At 41.4% G+C, this 20,538-nt stretch overlaps 1 protein-coding gene across 3 annotated transcripts in view; it reads left to right on the forward strand.

Moving 5' to 3' along the window:
* The window catches only part of FBXW7 (F-box and WD repeat domain containing 7), a 141,530-nt gene extending 131,569 nt beyond the window's left edge, over window positions 1-9,961 (forward strand). For all 3 annotated transcript variants that reach the window (XM_030887207.2, XM_004708710.2, XM_004708709.3), the window contains 3 exons: window positions 4,969-5,194; window positions 6,776-6,986; window positions 8,028-9,961. In XM_030887207.2, the coding sequence (XP_030743067.1) occupies window positions 4,969-5,194; window positions 6,776-6,986; window positions 8,028-8,296 (706 nt within the window). In that variant the 3' untranslated portion in view covers window positions 8,297-9,961. The remainder of the gene's footprint in view (window positions 1-4,968; window positions 5,195-6,775; window positions 6,987-8,027) is intronic.
* The last annotated feature ends 10,577 nt before the right edge of the window (window positions 9,962-20,538 follow it).

Genomic DNA, 20,538 nt, shown 5'->3' on the forward strand with positions numbered 1-20,538 from the left:
GGCTTTGTTGTTTTTCAGCTAGATGGCCGCTTGTTTATCTTTAAGCCTTAAAGACCCCACATGCTATATATTTTAGTTGCCGGGCACCATCAGCTTTCTTCACCACATTGGTTTATGCATCCATTTTGTCTTCAGTGATCGAGTCAGGGAAGGTGAACATCAGAGTGCCATGTTAGTAGAACAAATTGTTCTTGCACTGAGGAAATAATGTGAGTGGAGGCCCAATGTCCATCTGCTGCCATACTACTTTATGAATACATATATGTACATAGATCCATTCCCCTTTCATTATATATAAATGTATTTACATATATACATGCCAGTTTTAGACCCCTATAAAGGTTCTTTGCCTCCCGGTTCTTTCCTCTAATTCCTTTTACTTTCCTCCCATCCCACTATTGTGTTCAGCCTTCATTCGGGTTTTGGTAATTCCTCTCGGCTACATTGCCCTTGATCAAGCCCCCAAAGCATCCTATGCCCGCCTCACCATCAATTTTAGATCACTTATTCTTCCCTTGTCTCTGGGCTTGCTGGCATCCTCCTCCTCTTCCCCCACCTCCTCTTTTCCCATGTCCCCCTGGGGAACCGTCGGTCCCATTGTTGTCTCCTCTGGATTGGTTATCCTGCCTATCTTGTCCAGATAGACAGGCATAGACAACAATACGTGCAAAAACAAAGCAAAGCAAAACACAAAAAAAAGAAGATAAAAAAAATTAATCCACAACAGTTAATACAACAAACCAAAAATAAATAGATAAAAAACCAACAGCAAAAATTGAAAAGCCCTCAAACAGTCCCAGGTCTGTCCACTGACCTTTGTAAGTGTTTTCCAGTCGAGTTCGCTGGGGCGCCACGCCCTGGCCCCAAAGTCAACCTTTCACGTTCCTCTGTTGCTTTGCTCCCCTTGCTGCCCCGCTGGACACTTCTAGCGTTTCACCCCAGTGTGGTGGGGTTGGATCAGGCACTCTCCCTCACCGTGTCCCCAGTGCTGTCCCCTTTAGCGCTCTGTGTCAGTGAGGGACGTCGTCACGTCTCGTGTGATCCTCTCTGTGCATCGGCTGCTCTGAGCCGGACCCTTTGATCTTTCTAATGAAACATTTTCATCATACTCCCTATAAAATATGTGATAACTGCTTCATTTAAACACCTTCTCCCCACTCATCCACATCCTTAAGGGGAGGGACTATGTGTTGCCCACGTTTTTAATCCCTCGTAGTACTTGCTATGATGATTATTTGAACTGAGTATGCAAGCAGCCCCTGGATTATGGACCTTTGAATTCGGGACAATATATGCTTACCCTTTAAGCAGGCTTCACTCGAATTTCGAAGCCGTTCTCAGCCAATGAAGTGAAACTGGAATCGACCTGCATTTTTATACTTTGGTTTACTTGTTTCCGTAACCAGATGGGCAAAATCACAAGTTGAAGCTCAGGAATAGGAGACTTGGAAGAGGCAGAGTGAACCCTTTAAAGAGTCTGATGCGTGAGATTGCATTATTGACAAGACCATGAAGAGCCACACACATTCAAAGCAGGGTGGTCAGCCACCATGTTAGAGCTGGGCAACTCTGTGTCTGTCCACAATCCTTTTTATATTTATATAAATTTGTCCTTATTGTGAAATAATTGAACCAACCCATAGTCACAACCCGTTGTTTATCATAATCACTTCCATTTGCTGAGTGTGGAGCTTTTTGATCACTGAAAAAGTTTCCAACCTTTTCCTTCCACTAACATAAGGCAAAGTAAGAATTGAATATCCCTTTCCTGACTGACCTACAAATTCCACTTGAAGACAGTTAGGAAAGGGTCTTGTTCATAACTTGGTACTTGAATCCACTGCAATCTTTGCCCTTCCTGCTATCTGTAGCATTCTCCTGTTGTCGTTAGACTCAGTCAAGTCACTTCCAACAGAGATTGTGTACAATAGATGAAACACTGTTCTGTCCTATGCCACCCTCACAATGGTTGCAGTGTTTGAGCCCTTTTTAAACCAGTTTTCTCTTATTCTGTTTGACTCTCTCGTGATCTATGTTTATAGGTTCTACATGAGCAATTAAAGTGTTGTGGAATATTCCCTTCACTCCAGGGGAATTTGGTAGGATCCACAGAGTCAGGTGCTTTAGTTTTGGGCATGTCAATAAGACAGAAGCAAATATCTTTCTGAAATTCTGTTTTCAGCCGAGATTTAGCTGATAATGGTGGTAGCATCCCTCATTCCATATCTTCTTTTTGAATCTGACTTTAATGTCTTTTCCAGTCAGCAAAATAGCTGTCTTCCAAATTCCTTAGCATAGAAAAGTGTGCTGCTCCAGCAATGCATTCATTTGTTGAAACATCTTAATTGGTATTCCATCAATTTCTAGCGCCTTATTTTTCACCAGCACATGCACAGTACACAAATAAACTTGAATTTCTGCCTTCCGTGTCATTAGCTCTTCAGTGCCTTCAGATCTTGGTCATATGCTTATTCCTCCCAAAATGGTTGAACATCTACCAGTTTTTTTCTGGTACAGTGACTCATGTATTCCTTCCTGTGCCACTCAGGATTTTACCTGTAGATTCCCTCACTGTAGCAACTCAAGGCTTGACTTTTCCCCTCAGTTCTCTCATTTTGAGAAAGACTTCTTTCCCTTTGACTCCCTAACTCCAGGTCTTTGCTCCAGCTGCTCTTTGAAATCTTCTCTTCAGCTCGTGTTTCATCATTTCTTCCCTCTTACTGTAGGTACTCTACAGTCAAGAGTAAGTTTCAGAATCTCCTCGGGCATCCACTTTGGCCTTTTCTTTCTTTGCTGTCTTTCCAGTGCCTTTTTGCTTTCTTCATGTATGATCCTCTTAGTGTCATCCTACAACGCCTGGTATTTAATCATTAGTGTTGAAGGCACCATTTATTCTTGAGATGGCCTTTGAATTCAAGTATCATAGACTCAAAGTTGTTTGTTGACTGTTGAGGGCGTCCTTGAATTTTCTTCAGCTTCAACTTGAACATGCATGTGAACAATTGCTGGTCTGTTCAACAGTCAGTCCCTGGCCTGGTTTTGGCTCCTGATACTGAGCTCCTTCATCATCTCTTCTCATAACTGTCGTTAGTTTGATTCCCATGTATTCTATCCGATGAGGTAGATCGATGTGTACAGACATCATGTTGTTGAAAAAGGTATTTCCAATGAGTAAGTCATTGATATTGTGAAATTCTGTCATGTGATATCCTGCATTATTTATTTTCATCATGGCCATATTTTTTATCTACTAATTTTTTTGTTTCTGACATTTGCATGCCAATCACCAGTAATGATCAATGTATCCTGAGTGCATGTTAAATCAATTTCAACCTCCAGGTGTTTTTCCCAATCTTCGTCTTTAACATTAATAGTTGGTGCATAGATTTGGATGATAATATTAACTGATTCCTTATATGTATGTGAGTATTATCCTCTCACAGGCAGCTGTGTAGTTAAGGATAGATCTTGAAGTATTCTTTCTGACAATGACTATGAAGCCATTCTTCTTTAGTTTGTCATTCCCACATAGTAGACAATATGATTGCCCAATTAATTAACGGCCACTATCATTTCAGGTCACTAATACTTCAGATAGCAATCTTCAAACATTCCATTTCATTTTTGACAACTTCCAGTTTTTCTAGATGAATACTTGGTGCATTTCATGTTTCAGTTTTAATGGATATTTGCAGCTATTTCATTTGTGGCATGATGTGAGTCATGCCACATCAGCAAACGAAGGACTAGAAAGCTTTCCTCCATCCACCTCAAGGCAGACTGCTTGGAGGAGCCCGCTCTTGCCTGTTGCGTATTTTGACTGCTTTCTAGCCGGAGGAGCCTGTCTCCAGCGCTCTGTCAGACCATGGTCCCCTGCTGTTCACAAGGGCTTCACTGCCTGGGTTTCAGTCGGAGATTCCTAGTTGTCTTCCTGCTCTTAGTGCAGAAGCTCCCTGGAGTTGTCTTCATTATGAATCACTAAATAGGTGCCCCTCTAGGCTTTACGGGTATGTGTAAAAGTACGAATTCCATTTGTAATTTGAATCTACTTTCAATACTGCTCTGCTGCTAAAATGTGGGGGATATCAAGAGCGTTTGCATTTCACATTCCATTATGGTCTGATGTAAATCTCTCTCCGTGCTTCAATTTTCTACTCTTTCGACTAGAGGAACAATAACTTTTTTTTATCTTTGAGGAATGACGGAAAGATACCTGTGTCTTCCGTTCTACTTAGGAATCCAGAGATGATCACAGTATGCTAATTGCTTTGGTCTTTCAACAAGTAAAACTTTTCATAATATTGTGTGAAACTTTTAAGGCATTCTTGCTGCCTCTGTGTATTTTTTAAAAATCTATAGCCAATTACGAAAGTTGTAAGCATTGTAAGCATAAGCAGTCTTTGAGGACAGTTTTGAAAGTGGTTAATTTCACTAAGACATAACATTAAACATGCATTTTTAGTCATTTAAATTCTAGATTGTAATTTGTTTTGTTGAGTAACCTTTATTGGATTTTATTGGATCACAAAGGAAATATGTGCTCATAACTGAAATTGTCAAAAATAACAGCTAAAATAAATTTTTAAATTTTCAAACCACTATCACACAGTTTTATGAACATTTTATGTATATGCCTTCATTAGCATTTTATTTCTAAGATGAAGCACTTGCTGTTATATTTAGGGCCTGCTCTAAATACAGTGGTTTCCAAACTATTTTGCACAACCCAACATGCTGCTGAATAATATTGACAGTTGGGAGTCAGATTTCTAAACCTCCCAACTTTTAATCCCAGTCAGAGTAACTTATCTGTTTCATGTGTATAGGTAAAAATATAATATTTCTTTTGTCAGCAGATGTTTCTGCTTAAAAAAATGGGGTGGGGATGAAAAATAACTGCTTTTGTATATCATGTTTCTGGTGTTATTAGACATTCTATTACCTTGTTTTCTATTTTCCTCCCAACAGAGTTGTTAGTGGCTCCAGAGATGCTACTCTTAGGGTTTGGGACATTGAGACAGGCCAGTGTTTACATGTTTTGATGGGTCACGTAGCAGCAGTCCGCTGTGTTCAGTATGACGGCAGGAGAGTTGTTAGTGGCGCCTATGATTTTATGGTGAAAGTGTGGGATCCAGAGACTGAGACCTGTCTACACACGTTGCAGGGGCATACTAATCGAGTCTATTCATTACAGGTAAGAGATGGTATCTCTCTCACCTTCTTGATGCATCATAGCGTTGCTTTGCTGTCAGTTTGCTGAGCCATTAGCTGTCTAAAAAATGATGAGTCTATATATCATACCGCTTTTACATACCTTAAAATTTGCATGAATTCTTAAATTGCGTGTGGTTTAACAGTTCCCTTTTTGTCTGATCCATTTTCCATCTCAAATGTATATATAAATGTATATATTTGTCTTGGAACCCAAAACTTAGGGGCTCTCCGTTTAGCTTTCTTAATTAATGGTTAGATATTCTCAGAGAAGAATAACCTGGATTTTAATAAACTCTTTAGTAGAGGATTAATTTGGCCAGCGTTGCTCCTTTGCCTTGATAGCTAAAGGTTGATGGACCATGTAATTGTGATTCTATCTCCATTCAAAGCGGAATTGGAGTCTTTTTACATAAAGCTGCTCTACCATCCCAGGGTCATTGGTTGTACTCATAAAAGTAAATTTGACAAAGCTGATGTTTTGTGTTTACATTTAAACCTCAACCTTAAATAGGTTGTTACATTTTGCAATAAATGACTAGATTAACAAGTTTAGAAACTAGATTTTGTTTTATTTTCTGAAAACACCATTTAAAAATCTTAAATGTTGGCTCTTATTTACATAGTTTTACTTACCAACTACTGCTCATTAGTGGTCAACCAATTAGTACATAAAACTGGTGCTGACAATTCTGCTCTTGAGGTATTTATTAACTTAATTGTTGAAATAATGTCTTGAAACACTATTTCTTGAACAATAGTGTCTTGAAACGATTGACTTGTAATAGAAATATTTATTAAATTAGAAAATATGATTTTGGAGAGTGAATTGCCCCCACCGCTTTTTATGCTTTGTGATGTTCTCAGAACCTTAATGAACATATAAAGCATAATTTAGATAAACCATCAGCTTGGGGAAAACAGGCGGCAACATTATTATATATCTTCTGGGAATTGATAAGTATTTATTAACCTTTGGTATAGCTGAGAAGCTGGAGAATGGATGGGATATAGCATGCTTTTGTTGTCAAAATCCCAATTTGTCTAATTCTACATATATTTATTATTTGTTGGCACATTTCCTAATTAGCAATATGTTTTCATAAGTGAAACTTATTTTACTTAAGTTTTTCATTGAACTTGACTTTTACCCTCATAAAAGTTACGAGTGCTTTTCATGCTTTAGGTTGCTGATAAACACGCCCTTTTATCGCATCTGTCTGTATTTTCTGCTTCTTGCTTGCAAGTGAAATTCAAATGGCAGTCTCTCGCTGAATCCTTCATAGTGTGTACCGCTAGCTACCAAGTGTGGCCAGATGATCTTGAAATGTTCATTTTAAAATGTTTTTGCTGCTACTTTGAGGCCACTGGAGATGAGAACTGAGCATTTCTGATAGAAGGTTCTGAGAGCGTGCAGGGGGTACAGTTGCTTGACTATGTTTTTGCTATTTGTTTCTGGCACTACCTTTTCCCCAAACCCTTTGCCTACCCCACTGGGGTGAAAGTTAATCATCTCTATCCAGGACACTTGTGTTTCTAGTCTAATTTTGTGTGTTTGTTGTAGTTTGATGGCATCCATGTGGTGAGTGGATCTCTTGATACATCAATCCGAGTTTGGGATGTGGAGACGGGGAATTGCATTCACACGTTAACAGGGCACCAGTCATTAACAAGTGGAATGGAACTCAAAGACAATATCCTTGTCTCTGGGAATGCAGATTCTACAGTGAAAATATGGGATATCAAAACAGGACAGTGTTTACAAACATTGCAAGGTAAGTATCAACTGCCTGCCTGCCTGCCTTTAGTTAGGATCTTTAAAAAGTGAGTGTTCCTCAAAAGAGAGCTATGGACCTTTAATGTCACCAAAAGAGTTCATCTCAGATAACATTCTTCTTTCAAATATGCTACTGAATATTTGCACTCTGATTTATAGGACTAGGCTAGGTTTGAGAAACTTTTAAACTGTGTTTTTAATATAAGATCATTGAACTGCTTTCTGCATGTTCTGTTAACTACCTATCATGAAAGCGTAGTTTGAAGAAAGATGTTGTCTGTACCACAGAAGCAACTTATTTTAATTTTTGAGTGATTTTATTTTGAACACTTTTTACCAGTTTAAATTGAAAGGCTATTTTACTTGAGGGGTGGGCAACAAAAACATCTCTGGTCTTTTAGAAAATTGCTTTGTCCTTAATGTACATTCTTAACCAAGTTCTTAAGTGGGATGGAGAGGTGACCTTAAGAATACAGTAAGAAGCTCATGTGAAAACCACTCTTATGTCAACTAACTTCTTATTTCATGGTTAACTTCTTTTTATTGGCTGTAGCTCTTGGAAGGTATGCTTTCAGTAAGGGCATCTAGTGGCAGCAAGTGCAGCTTCGTACTCGGTGGTTTTGTCCCCTCGCTGTTCTGCAACCTTGTCCACTTGGCCTTTGCCTTTGGTGAACAGTAGCTCCTGGTGGCAGAAAAGTAGACCTCCTGTGTAGATTTGTCTACCAGGCGGGTCCGTGAAGCTGTAGGATCCACATTGTGCCAAAGAAAAGCTCTTATTCACACAACTAGAAAATAAAACGTGGGACTGAAAGCAAGCCAAGCTTCCTGGAAGAGAAAGCTTGAGAAAGTTAAATGTTTCTGTTACCAATATCTTCCAGACTCTTCCATCCATGCTGATCTTAAAATTAACATCCCTAAATATGCAACATTTAAGTATTGCATTTTTGTAATCCCTAACGTATGAGTGTACAAATTACAGTGTAAGTAACCCATAGCCACGCTTTCTAACCAGTCATTAAATTCCTTTGGTTTTGCCTAGGTCCCAACAAGCATCAGAGTGCTGTGACCTGTTTACAGTTCAACAAGAACTTTGTAATTACCAGCTCAGACGATGGAACTGTAAAACTATGGGACTTGAAAACGGGTGAATTTATTCGAAACCTAGTCACATTGGAGAGTGGGGGGAGCGGGGGTGTTGTGTGGCGGATCAGAGCCTCAAACACAAAGCTGGTGTGTGCGGTTGGGAGTCGGAATGGGACTGAAGAGACCAAGCTGCTGGTGCTGGACTTTGATGTGGACATGAAGTGAAGAGCAGAAAAGATGAAATTTGTCCAGATGCATAGACGATATACTCCCTTACCCTTCCCCCTGCCAAGAAAAAGAAAAAAAGTTAAAAAAAAAACAACAAAAAAAACAAATGAAAAACAGAAAAAAAAAAATCCCTTGTTCTCAGTGGTGCAGGATGTTGGCTTGGGGCAACAGACTGAAAAGACCTACAGACTAAGAAGGAAACGAGGAAGAGATGACAAACCATAACTGACAAGAGAGGCATCCGCTGCCTCATCACATAAAAGGCTTCACTTTTGACTGAGGGCAGCTTTGCAAAATGAGACTTTCTAAATCAAACCAGGTGCAATTATTTCTTTATTTTTGTCTCCAGTGGTGGTCAGGCAGAGTTTGTGAGGAAACGCCGATGGACACAGGGTCTGCTGGCCTCTTCTCTTTACCACTGAGGTCTAGAAAGGAGCTGCAATAACATCAAGACAAGTACTGGTAGACTTTCTAGTTAGAGAGCATCCGCAACAAAAAGGCATTTTTCTGGAGTAGAAAAGCTAAAAAAGAAAAAAAAAATTACTGTGAATTGTTTTTGTACAGTTATCATGAAAAGCTTTTTTTTTTCTTTGCCAACCATTGCCAATGTCAATCAATCACAGTATTAGCTTCTGTTAATCTATTTACTGTTGCTTCCATATACACTCTGCAATGCATATGTTGCTCAAAGGTGGCAAGTTGTCCTGGGTTCTGTGAGTCCTGAGATGGATTTAATTCTTGATGCTGGTGCTAGAAGTAGGTCTTCAAATATGGGATTGTTGTCCCACCCCTGTACTGTACTCCCAGTGGCCAAACTTATTTATGCTGCTAAATGAAAGAAAGAAAAAAAAACAAATTATTTTTTTTTATTTTTTTTCTGCTGTGACGTTTTAGTCCCAGACTGAATTCCAAATTTGCTCTAGTTTGGTTACGGAAAAAAAAAGACTTTTTGCCACTGAAACTTGAACCGTCTGTGCCTCTAAGAGGCTGAGAATGGGAGAGTTTCAGATAATAAAGAGTGAAGTTTGCCTGCAAGTAAAGAATTGAGAGTGTGTGCAAAGCTTATTTTCCTTTATCTGGGCAAAAATTAAAACACATTCCTTGGAACAGGCTTTGCTGCCTGTTCTCTGGAGAAACTCTTCTTTTTGTGGGCTGTGGCGAATGGAATGAACATGCATAATAAAACTGACAAAAATATTTTTTGAAAAGCTAAAAACACACAAAGTTGCTGGTCAGTCTTAGTGTTGGACAGTATTTGGGAAAACAACTGTTACAGGTTCACTGCTGTGAGTAACTGTCAGAGCAGAAACGATTCCGTTTTTGTTGTAAAGGCGTCACTCGCACACAAAGGAAATGAATTCAAAGTCAAATGGTTTGCCTCATTCTCCAAGAGCCACAACTCAAGCTCAACTGTGAAAGTGGTTTAACACTGTAGCCTAGGCGAGTTTTTTTTTCCTCCTCCTGTTTATTTTTTGTTTTGTTTCGTTTTATTTATAGTCTGATTTAAAACAATCAGATTTCAAGTTGGTTAATTTTAGTTATGTAACAACCTGACATGATGGAGGAAAACAACCTTTAAAGGGATTGTGTCTATGGTTTGATTCACTTAGAAATTTTATTTTCTTATAACTTAAGTGCAATAAAATGTGTTTTTTCATGTTAGTATGCCTGTTTCTTCCACTGAGATAATAGCACTTCGCTATAAATATTTAGCATTTCTCTCGAGTACTTAAAATAGTGAAGTCTGGTTTCTTCTCACGGCCTGCAGTGTGCCATAAAAATCACCGGTTTCAGGCTTGTTTTCTCCAACTGAAGGAAAGGGAAGACCTTCATCCATCGAATGTGCTTACAACCCTGGGATGCATACAGAACAAACCTGGGCCCTCAAAGAATCTCAGAACTTCTACAGCAGCTACACTAGAATGCTGACCCCATACTTAGTGTCGCAGGCCCTTTCTGTGTACTGTCTGTGCAGCTCCCATCACCCCTGGAAAAGAGAGACTGTTCTCTCCGTTTGAAAGATGAGAAAACTCAGGCTCGGGCTGGTGAGACATATCTCACAAGTCAGATAAACTAGCCGGGAGTTCGCATTCAAACCAGTGTTTCCAAAGACTGAACACTCCCTTTTCAGAGCAGGGCAAATTTCGACAAGGGTGGTGGTGGTGGTTGGTTTGGGTTTGGCGGCGGGTGGGGGTGGGGCCGGTAAGTAGGGGAAAATTATGTGCCCAAAATTATATTTAATACTACAAATAGCAAACCATATTTGCCAAATGAGCTGACCTATCCAGACCATAGATGGAAGTCTAAGTTAACAGAAAGGACATCCACTTAGAATGCATTTCTCATGATCAGGTCAATGTATGCCCTTTACTCAGGTAGCAGGTCAGGGCCTTGCCCCACCAAGCTGAACATCGGGGGGAGAACCCGAAAAGTCTCATTTTAAACTAGCTCACCAGGTAAGTTACTGACAGATTTGAGAAGCACTGCCTGAGACTGAGTAGGTTTGGTCACTTGGATTATAGGTCCACAGCAGATTGCTGGCATTAGAAAAGCAGGGAGGAGACGGGGACAAGGTAAAGGAAGGGTCTGAAGAGCTACTTGGTCAAACAAGCGGTGAGCACCCCTGTTGGCATTAGAGGGTCCAGCCCAGAGCCATTACATCCACGACGCAGAAGGCTCAAGAAAAAGTTGGGGTGCAGTTTTTGGTAGTCCTGAAACCACTTGATTTTTTTAAAATACCAGATAAGTTGGGTTGAACTGTGGTTGAAAAATACAAACTTGAAAACTAAAAAGATTACCATAACCTTTTAAAATAAATGTATTATAAAAGTAGTCCACAAGCTATGTAGATGAGGGGGGGGGGAGCTGAGTTGCTATCCTAGATATCGTAGTTCTTTATTGTGTAGCTAATGGGACTCTTACCTTGGGTTACTTGATCTTTCTAAGTCTCAAGTTTTCTTATCTTTGAAGTTGCAGGTAAGGCCTACCTCATTAGATTGTTAGAATTAAGTGAAATTTTAGGAAGCACATTGCATTGCACAATTCCTACATCTTAGAGCTCAGTAGCTGTTAGGAAAAGTTTAAGAAAATAATCTTGCGTTGCCATCAGGTTGGTTCAGCCTCATCGCAACCATATATATCACAGAACAAAACTATGCCTGGGCCAGCCTCCCATTCGTTCCTATCTGTGAAGTACTATTTCAGCCAGTGTGGTGGCAATCTGTCTCACTGCAGTCCGCCTCTTTCATTGACCTCTATCAAGGATGGCGTCTTTCAGAAACTCCTTCCTCCTGCTAATAACATGGCCTATGTATATAATCAGACAGGGTTTACCATCCTCTCTTATAAAGAGCAAGTCTAGCTGTACTTCCGAGACAGATTTGTTAGTCCTGGCAGTCCAGAGAATACTCCAGAGTATTCGTCATCGATTCCATAATTCCAAGGCATCAGTCATATTCACTTCAGTCCTGTTCACTGTGATGTGTCACGTGTATGTAACACAGTTGAAAGCACCCAGTACTTGAGCCTCAAAATTACAACTTTCCTTTTGATACGTCATAGCACTGGTTCTCCACCTTCCTAATGCCATGACCCTTTAATAGAGTTCCTCATGTGGTGGTGATGCCCAACCATAACATTATTTTTGTTGCTACTGCATAACTAGTTTTGCTACTGTTACGAATCGGGCAATCCCTGTGAAAGGGTTGTTCGACTCCCAAAGGTGGCCACTGCTTTATAGGCTTTTGCAGCAGATTGGCCTTGTGCAACAGGTCATTTGATTCCATGGGTGTTGAACCCGTGGGGTGTAGTGGGTTGCAAGGTCAGCGATTTGAACCCACAAGCCACTCGAGGGTCAAAGATGAGGCTTTCTGCTCCTGTAAAGATCTAGAACTTTGGGAATCAACAGGCAGTTCTACCCTGTTCTGTAAGGTTACTATGAGTCAGAATCACTGAGTGAGTTTGGTGAGAATTTTGAGTCTGTGGATGTTGATGAATTCAAGTGAAATGAAATCTGAGACAACTTTCATCCTGTCTCCATTATTGTATTGTTGCTGACTGGTCCACTTCTGAGGTCTTTTATTTTCTTTATATTGAGTTGTAATTTGTATTGAAGGCTGTAGTCTTAGATGTTCATCAATGAGAGCTTCAGGTCCTCCTGACTTAGAGTAAGGAAGGTTGTGTCACCTACAGTGACACAGGTAGGTTGAGTTCCAATCCTGAAGCCACAGTGTTCATATAATCCAGCCTCCGGTTATTTACTCACCATTCAAATTGAGTATGGCTAAAGGATACAACTCTGGTGCACACCTAATCTGATTTTAAACTATGCAAGACGCCCTTGTTCCAAAGGAGCCCTGGTGGCAGAGTGGGTTACACATTAGGCTGCTAAGCAGCAAGGTCAGCAGGTTGAAACCACCAGCTGGTAGGCTTTCTACTCCAGTGAAGAGAGACGGTCACAGCAACCCACAGGTGCAGCTCTACTCTGTCCTTTAGAGTCGGTCTGTTGTTTTAAGTGCCATCAAGTTGGTTCCGACTGACAGTGACCTTATGTACAACAACAAAACACTGCCCCGTCAGTCTGTCATATAGAGGGTCTTCCTCTTTTTCACTGTCCCTCTACTTTCCCCAGCAGAATGCCCTTCTCCAGGGACAGGTCTCTCCTGACAACATGTCCAAAGTAGTGAGGCGAAGTCTCACCATCCTTGTTTTTAGAGCGCATGCTGGCTGTATTTCCAAAACAAGATTTGTACGTCTGGCAGTCTGCTGTACTTTTAATATTCTTTGCCAGAATCATAATTTAAATGCATTGATTCTTCTTGGGTCTTCCTTGTTTAAACTCCCAAATTTTACATGCATATGACGCAATTGAAAATACCATACCTTGGGCCAGGCGCACCTTCATCCTCAGTGACATCCTTGCTTTTGAGATCTTGTGCAGCAAATGTACTCCGTGCCGTGCGGGGTTTCTTGACCACTGCTCCCATGAACATTAAATGTGGTGTGGAACCAAGCAAATTAGTCTGACAATTTCCATCTTTTCTCCATTTATCATTATTGCTCCAATTGTGAGGGTTTAGTTTTAGTTGTCTTTTTTACATTAAGTCATCCATATCAAAGGCTGAAAACTTTGATCTTCATCAGCAAGAGCTTTAAGCCCTCATTTACAAATCACAGGTTTTTTAATACACCTTCCTCCAACCCTAATGCCACATTTTGATTATTTGCTCAAAGTACAGAGTGGATAAGTGTGAGGGGCTACAACCCTGACTCTCACTTTGCCTGAATTTAAGCCACGCAGTGTTCCCTCATTCTGTTCGCACATTTGCCTCTAGATTCACGTACAGGTTTCACATGAGCACGATTAGGTGTTAATGAGATTCCCATTCTTTTCAAGGCTATACATAGTTTATTATATACAGTCTAGTACCTTTGCATCGCCAATAAAACAAACATCTTGCTGATCTCTTGAGTTAAACCAAGGTCCATCTGACATCAGCCTTGATATCCCTTCTTCAATGTCCTCTGACTTGGGCCTAGGTTTCTTGTAGTTCCTTGTCAATGTACAGCTCTAACCATTGTTGAGTGAATGATCTTCAAAAAATTTTACTTGGATGTGATATCAATGGTTTTCTATAGTTTTATTCTGTTGGGTCATCTTTCTTTCATTGGGATGGGTACACATAATGATCTGTTCCAGTCGGCCAAGCAGCTGTCTTCCACATTACTTTGCAAAGACCAATGAGTGTTTCCAGTGCTTCGTCAGCTTGTCGGAACATTTCTATTGGTCTTCTGTCATCAATTCCCACAGCCTTGTTTGTGACTCGTGCTTTCAGTGCAGCTTGAACTTCCTTCAGCACCATTGCTTCTCACTCATATGCTGCCTCCTGCAAGTGTGGCATGTGGACTAGTTAGTTCTTTCTGGTACACTAATGCTACTCTTTTTATATCTTCTTGATGCTTCCTGCATCATGCAATATTTTGTCCACAGAATCTTTTAATACAACTCAAGGCTTGAGTTTTTTGCGTTCAAGCGAAACATGTTCTTTGGGGTTTTCTAATTCTAGGTTATTCCATATTGCATTATAATACTTTCTTTTAGAGCTGCCCTTTGGAAATTTCTAGTCACTTCTCAGACTTCACCATGTCATCCATTTGCCTTAGCTACTGTATGACTAACAGCAAGTTTCAGGATTTCTTCTGACATCCACTTTGTTCTTTCTTGTCTTTTTACTGAGCATTTGCTTGATTCGTGAACGATGTTCTTGATGTCATCCCACACCTCATCAGTGCTTCAGATCTGTTGCTGTGATGTGGAAATTCAGGTGTGATGTACTCAAGATCATATTTTGGCTGTTGTGGACTTGTCTCAGTTTTCTTCAACTTCCGCTTCAACTTAGATATGAACAGTTGGTTCCACAGTCAGCCCCTTGCCTGGCTTCCACTGTTTATATTGAGCTTCTCCTTCTTCTCTTGCTACAAATGTAGTCAATTTGGTTTCTGTGTATCCCACCTGGAGACATCTATAAGCACTACTTGTGTGGAAAACAAGTATTTAGGATAACATCTTTGGTCTTGTCAATTTCAATGACGCGATATCCATTGTTTCTATCATCAAGGCCATGTTTTCTAACTACTTTGGCTTCCTCTTGGCACAGATGCAGTTCTACTCTGTCCTGCAGGGTTGCTATGAACTGTAATAATTCATTGACAGTGAGTTGTTGGGTTTTTTGTTGTTGTTGTTAAGCCCCTTATTCTGTTCCAGTGAGCAGTCCTGGAGGTGTCGTGGTTAAGCGTTGGGCTACGATCCTCATGGTTGGCATTTCCAAACCACCGGCAGCTCTGTGAGAGAAAGATTGGGCGTTCCCCCTTCAATAGTTAGTCTTGGAAACCCCCAGGGATCGCTAGAAGTCAGCATTGACTTCATGGCAGTGAGTTTGGATTTCGGTTTTCAGGTCCAGTGGCTTTGCCTCTTGGTCTGGGTACAGGTTCTACATGAGCACACTTAGGTGTTCTAGAATGCCTAGTCTTCTCAGTGTTACTCATAATTTGTTATGATCCACAAGGTTGAATTATCTTCAACAAAACTTTACATGTGTGTGAGATTAAAGGTACTGGTCAGTAATTTCCCTATTGTGTTGGATCACCTTTCTTGGGAATGGGCACAAATTACGGAATTTTTGCTGTCTGTTGGCCAGATCTTCATCTTCTAAATTTCATGCCATAATGAATGCTTCCTGCATTGCTTTTGTTTGTTCAGCTATCTCAATGCATATTATGTCACTTCCTGGGAGACTGGCTTTTGCCAGTGCCTACAGAGCAGCTTAGATTTCTTCTTTCAATACCACCATTTCTTAATCTTCTACTGCCTTCTGCAGTGGTTACATGTTGACCTTTAAAAATTTTTTTTTGTACAATGAATTATTCCTTCCATCTTTTTTTTTTATTTTAATGCTTCCTGGGGTAGCCAGTATTTTATCCATTGGCTTCTTTAGTATTACAACTCCACTATTTTTCTTCAGCTCTTTCAGCCTAAGAAGTACTATGCATGTTCTTCGCTTTTGATTTTCTAGTTCCAGTTCTTTGTTCGTTTCATTATAATACTTCAATTTGTTGTCTCAAGCTGCCCTTTGCAATATTCTGTTCAGTTCTTTTACTTCGCCATTTCTTCCTTCTGTTTGAGCTATTCTATTCAAGAGCAAGTTTCAGGATCATCAAGGCTATATTTCCCAACTGCCAGTCAATCTGTTTTGTTTTTAGCCTTTTACATTCCATTCACCAGAATTATCAATGCATTGTTGATCAGTCTACACCGAGGTGTTGGTTAAATTCATTTCTTCATCTCTGGTATTAGTGGTTAGTGTATAAATTGGAATAATACTCATAATCACTACCCTCGAGTCAATTCTGACTCCCAGTGGCACTATATTGAATAGTACTATATTAACTGATTTTTATTATAGGTGTATGAGTATTCATCATCATTCAAATTATTCTTTTTGATAATGAATGTGGCACCATTATTCTTCCATCTGTTACTCTGCGTCTGTTACTCTGCGTGTAATAGACCATATGATCATCCGATTCAAAATGGCCAGGACCAATCCAGTGCAGTGCCTATGATACGAATCTGTATGTTTTTCAGTTTCATTTTTGATAACCTTTTCCTGGGTTCCCAAAGGGTTGTTGGCAGCTGTTTCTTCTCATTTTGACTCATGCCACATCAGCAAACGAAGGACCCCAAGGCTTTGCTCCATTGTGTCATCAAGGTCAGCTCCTTGGAGGAGGCAGCTCTTCTCCATGTGTGTTCGGAGTACCTTCCATCTGAGGGACTCGTCCTCTGGCTTTATGTCACACGGTGCTCTGCTGCTGTGCATCAGGTTCCACAGTCCAATTTTTCTCTTTTCTTCAGACATGGATCGCCTCTTCTTCCTAGTCTGTCTTAGTCTGAAAGTTCTCAGAAACCTGCCCACCACGGGGAGCCCTGCTGGTATTTGAAATACTGGTGGCACAACTTTTAGCAGCAGAGCAGTATGAAAGTCACAATACTACCGACTGAGAGAAGAATGGTGGGTTAAGAACATAGTCCCCGATAATGGGGATCACAGGGAGTCAGAATCAGCGTGACAGGGACTGACTGTGTCTGAGAGCAGTTAGATGTGTGGCTCATTTGGGTATAGAATAATGATAGCATTTCCACAAACATGTCAATCCCCCCTTTTAAGCCTTAAGGAAGAAACCTGATGGGATAAATTGGCATTGAGCACCTCACAAGGATTTTAAACATCATCACTGCCGTGGAGTTGATTCTGAGCTGTCACAGCTATAGGAGAGACCAGAACTGCCCCCGCGAGCTTTCGAGACTTACTCTTAGCAGGAGTAGAGAGCCACATCTTTGTCCTGGGGAGTAGCTGCTGAGGTGGTATTGAACTGCTGGCTTTGGGGTGAGCAGCCTAATGTGTAACTCCCTATGACAAGTGCTCATTAAGTACCATTTTATTAATGAATGAATGAATGATCTTCATTACAGTGGATGTGTACCTGAAAGGTAGCTGACCTCCTCCTAAGGGAATTGGAGCATTGTAGTTGTATGAAGAACATTCACTAAGGGTGCTCGGCTCTGTAGCCTTAAATTCACCACCTTACGTAACTAGAATTTTTATTTTAATCTCTATACAGAGTATGGTCAGTTCTCGCATTTAGATGTTAAAATACACCAAAGACCAAGCATGGCCAGAAACTACGACTAAAATTAGGACTCAAAAGAAACCCATAAAAGTGTGTAGCAGGTGATTTGTAAAATAGCCTGTTGAGCAAAAGGAGTTGACGACCTCATTATTTTATGTTGAAAGTGTTTATAATTTTGACACATTGGAACCCCTTCCTGACATTAAATCACTGTAGCTATTTCATTAATTGGATACAGCGTTTACCAGATACATTATTAAATGTTTTAGCCTACCCGTTTGTTTCATTTTTAAAGTGAATTGACGTTCAATTATTCGTATTAACCATTTCAAGCCATTTCTCTATCTCCTTTGACCTGGTCTCGGGGTCCTCATTGCATTTTCTCAACTGATGGCTTACGGTGAACAAGAAAGGGCCCTGTGTGTTTCTTTCCTGAAGGGGAACCAAGGCATCCAGAGAGACGCCCAGGCACAGGCTTCGCCTTGAGTCTGTAACTCACACCCTGACACTCAGTGCTCTGTGGAACAAGGCTCCAGAGGAGGCCACGCTGGAGAAATGTGTCCCACGCCATCCGGCTCCCTAAAATACCTGCCCGCCAACGTGAGCCGGAGCTGAGCAGCAGGGCAGGGTGTGCGCTGCGGAAGCAAATGCCGTGTCCTTGCTGTACTCTTTGAAATCTTTCCCTCAGGGAGTGGGAACATTTTCTGTGAAATCTCTTTCCTCTCTCCACAGCTCCCTCAGACACGACTCCGTTTTCTATGAGTCATCCTGGCCCCCAATACAAAGCCAGACTTGGAATATAAATGTGACTGAGGCAGATTGGGTGTGGGGGTTTGTTTGGGGGGGGGGGTGGTTTGCCCTCTGCCTCACTGCCATTTTTCAAGGACATGTTTTAGACGTGTGTGTGTGTGTAGGAGGAGGAGGCTTTACCGTGTTGGAGACCCATGGGCAGTCCTTCCCTGTCCTATACCGTTGCTATGGATTCGAACCGACTTGATGGCAGTGTTTGTGGAAAGCTTATCCACATACATAGAGGAGACTATTGGAATCTGGGCTTACCCACCTTAAAAAGAGTAAAAAGAGATGAGGGTATTGTTCCATGACAGGCCAAGATGTGTGTGTGTTCAGTGTTCCTGGAGTCCTGTACGAAGCACCCATATGGTCATTTGAAAGGTGGGTGCACGGTTTCTCGTTTTGCCTTTGGCTACTGCACCACACTCACTGCCATCGAGTTGGTTCCGACTCATAGGGATGCTGTATACGGTTCTCAAGATAGTATAATTGTCTTTTTTACAAACCATTTTGTAGGAGCCAGTCCAAATAGCAGTCCAAGCTTATCCTATAGCACTTTAAGTTAGGTCCCAAACGGTTGTCCCCAACACCCTTTTACTGAGAGGACTTGGTCATTGATTTCAGGAGTAGAGCTTGGTGACACGGGTGCAGGGGCTCGGCTGCAAGGCTGGCTCCCTGGGAAAGAGAAGATGCGGCAGTTGGCTCCGGGAAACATCACAGCCTTTGAAACCGAGGGATCCGTTTTATCCGGCCACAGAGTGGCTGCTTGTCATATGGACTCAAAGACAACGGTTAGGCATTGATCTGAATTGCAAACAAACTGCAAGGGGTGGCACTGCCTACCAGCCAGCCTGCCCGTTATTCACGCAATGCTGGTGAGGCCCACACGAGCAAGCTCCTTGCCCATATCTGAACCTCACCTCGATCCCCTTCCAACTGGCCCTTTGTTGGTGAATGAGAACAACAAGGTCGGTTCACACATTCTTTCCAGAACAGGGAAAGGACGCAAACTGAAAGAACTCGGATCGTAGCCCTCCCCGCAGTGTAAGACGTACAAATAGATTCGAGATTCCGTTCCTGGGAGGAAAACCTGGCAACTTCCCAATTTGCAGCTGATGATAAAAATAGCAGGGGTTTCTATTTCAGAGCATCTAATTCTCCGCAGGATTCTTAAGGACAAGCGACACCGAGTGGACGCTTTGACGCGTCATTGTTCGGTGTCTTTGGGTTGGGTTTTACTTCCGCACTCACGTTCCGCACAGGAGAAACGGTCACTCTTGCAAATCAAAGGCTCCAGTATTAGAAGCCACTGCCATCAAGGCGATTCCGGCTCAGGTGTCAGACACAAGAATACAGTGCCGACTTATCTCTTTTCCAGCAGACTCAGATTATAGAAGAGACATCAAACCACTACTCACTAGAAGAGGAATGTCATTTGCCAAACGGTTTTAAATAGATATTGGTGAAGCTGAGCCCTTATGCCTTCCTCAATAGAAAAAAGAAAAACTATATTCAGTCTCTCACCATGATGTGCCTTTCAATTTGAGGTGCTTTCCACTGCTGCAGGGGCCCGGGGGTGTGGTGGTTATGCGTGGGGCTGACAACCACAGGGTTATGCATTCAAAACCAGCTGCCCCGTGGGAGAGAGACGAGGCTTTCTACACCGGCGAAGAGTCAGAGGCTTGAAAGGCCACCGAAGCAGTTCGGTCCTGATCGTACGGTGCGATGAGTCAGCATTGACTGGATGGCAGTGGAGTTTGCGTTTCACTCCTGTAAGAGTTTGGATTGCATACTTACTTGCAGCAAGGACTCAATATGTTACAGAAATTAAGGAAAATGACTACATGAGACCTTGGTATAGGACCTGCTCTGGATCTTGGGGACCTGAAACGTACACACTTGAGGGTACTCTTTAAGAGAAAAAGCAAAACATAAAATTAGATACAGAAATGTCTGATTGGTTTACTAGACTAGAAAACACTCCTAAAGGCCAACAAACAATCCTTGAACTAACTACAAACTTTTTTTTGTTTTTTGTCATTGGTTGTTGTATATTATTGCTTGGTATTTCTCTGTCTAGTTTTTGTGCATGTTATTATCGCCGCAGGTCTGTCTAAATAAGATAGGCTCGATGAACAATCTGGAGGAGAAAACAATGGGACCGACAGTTCCAGGGGGACATGGAAGAGGGGAAGGTGGGGGGAAAGGTAGTGGTGTTAACAAACCTAGGGACAAGGGAACAACAAGTGATCCAAATCGGT

The sequence above is a fragment of the Echinops telfairi genome, unplaced genomic scaffold, assembly GCF_000313985.2.
Source record: "Echinops telfairi isolate 266 unplaced genomic scaffold, ASM31398v2 ScPeMD7_5868;HRSCAF=6743_1, whole genome shotgun sequence".
Classification (NCBI taxonomy): domain Eukaryota; kingdom Metazoa; phylum Chordata; class Mammalia; order Afrosoricida; family Tenrecidae; genus Echinops; species Echinops telfairi.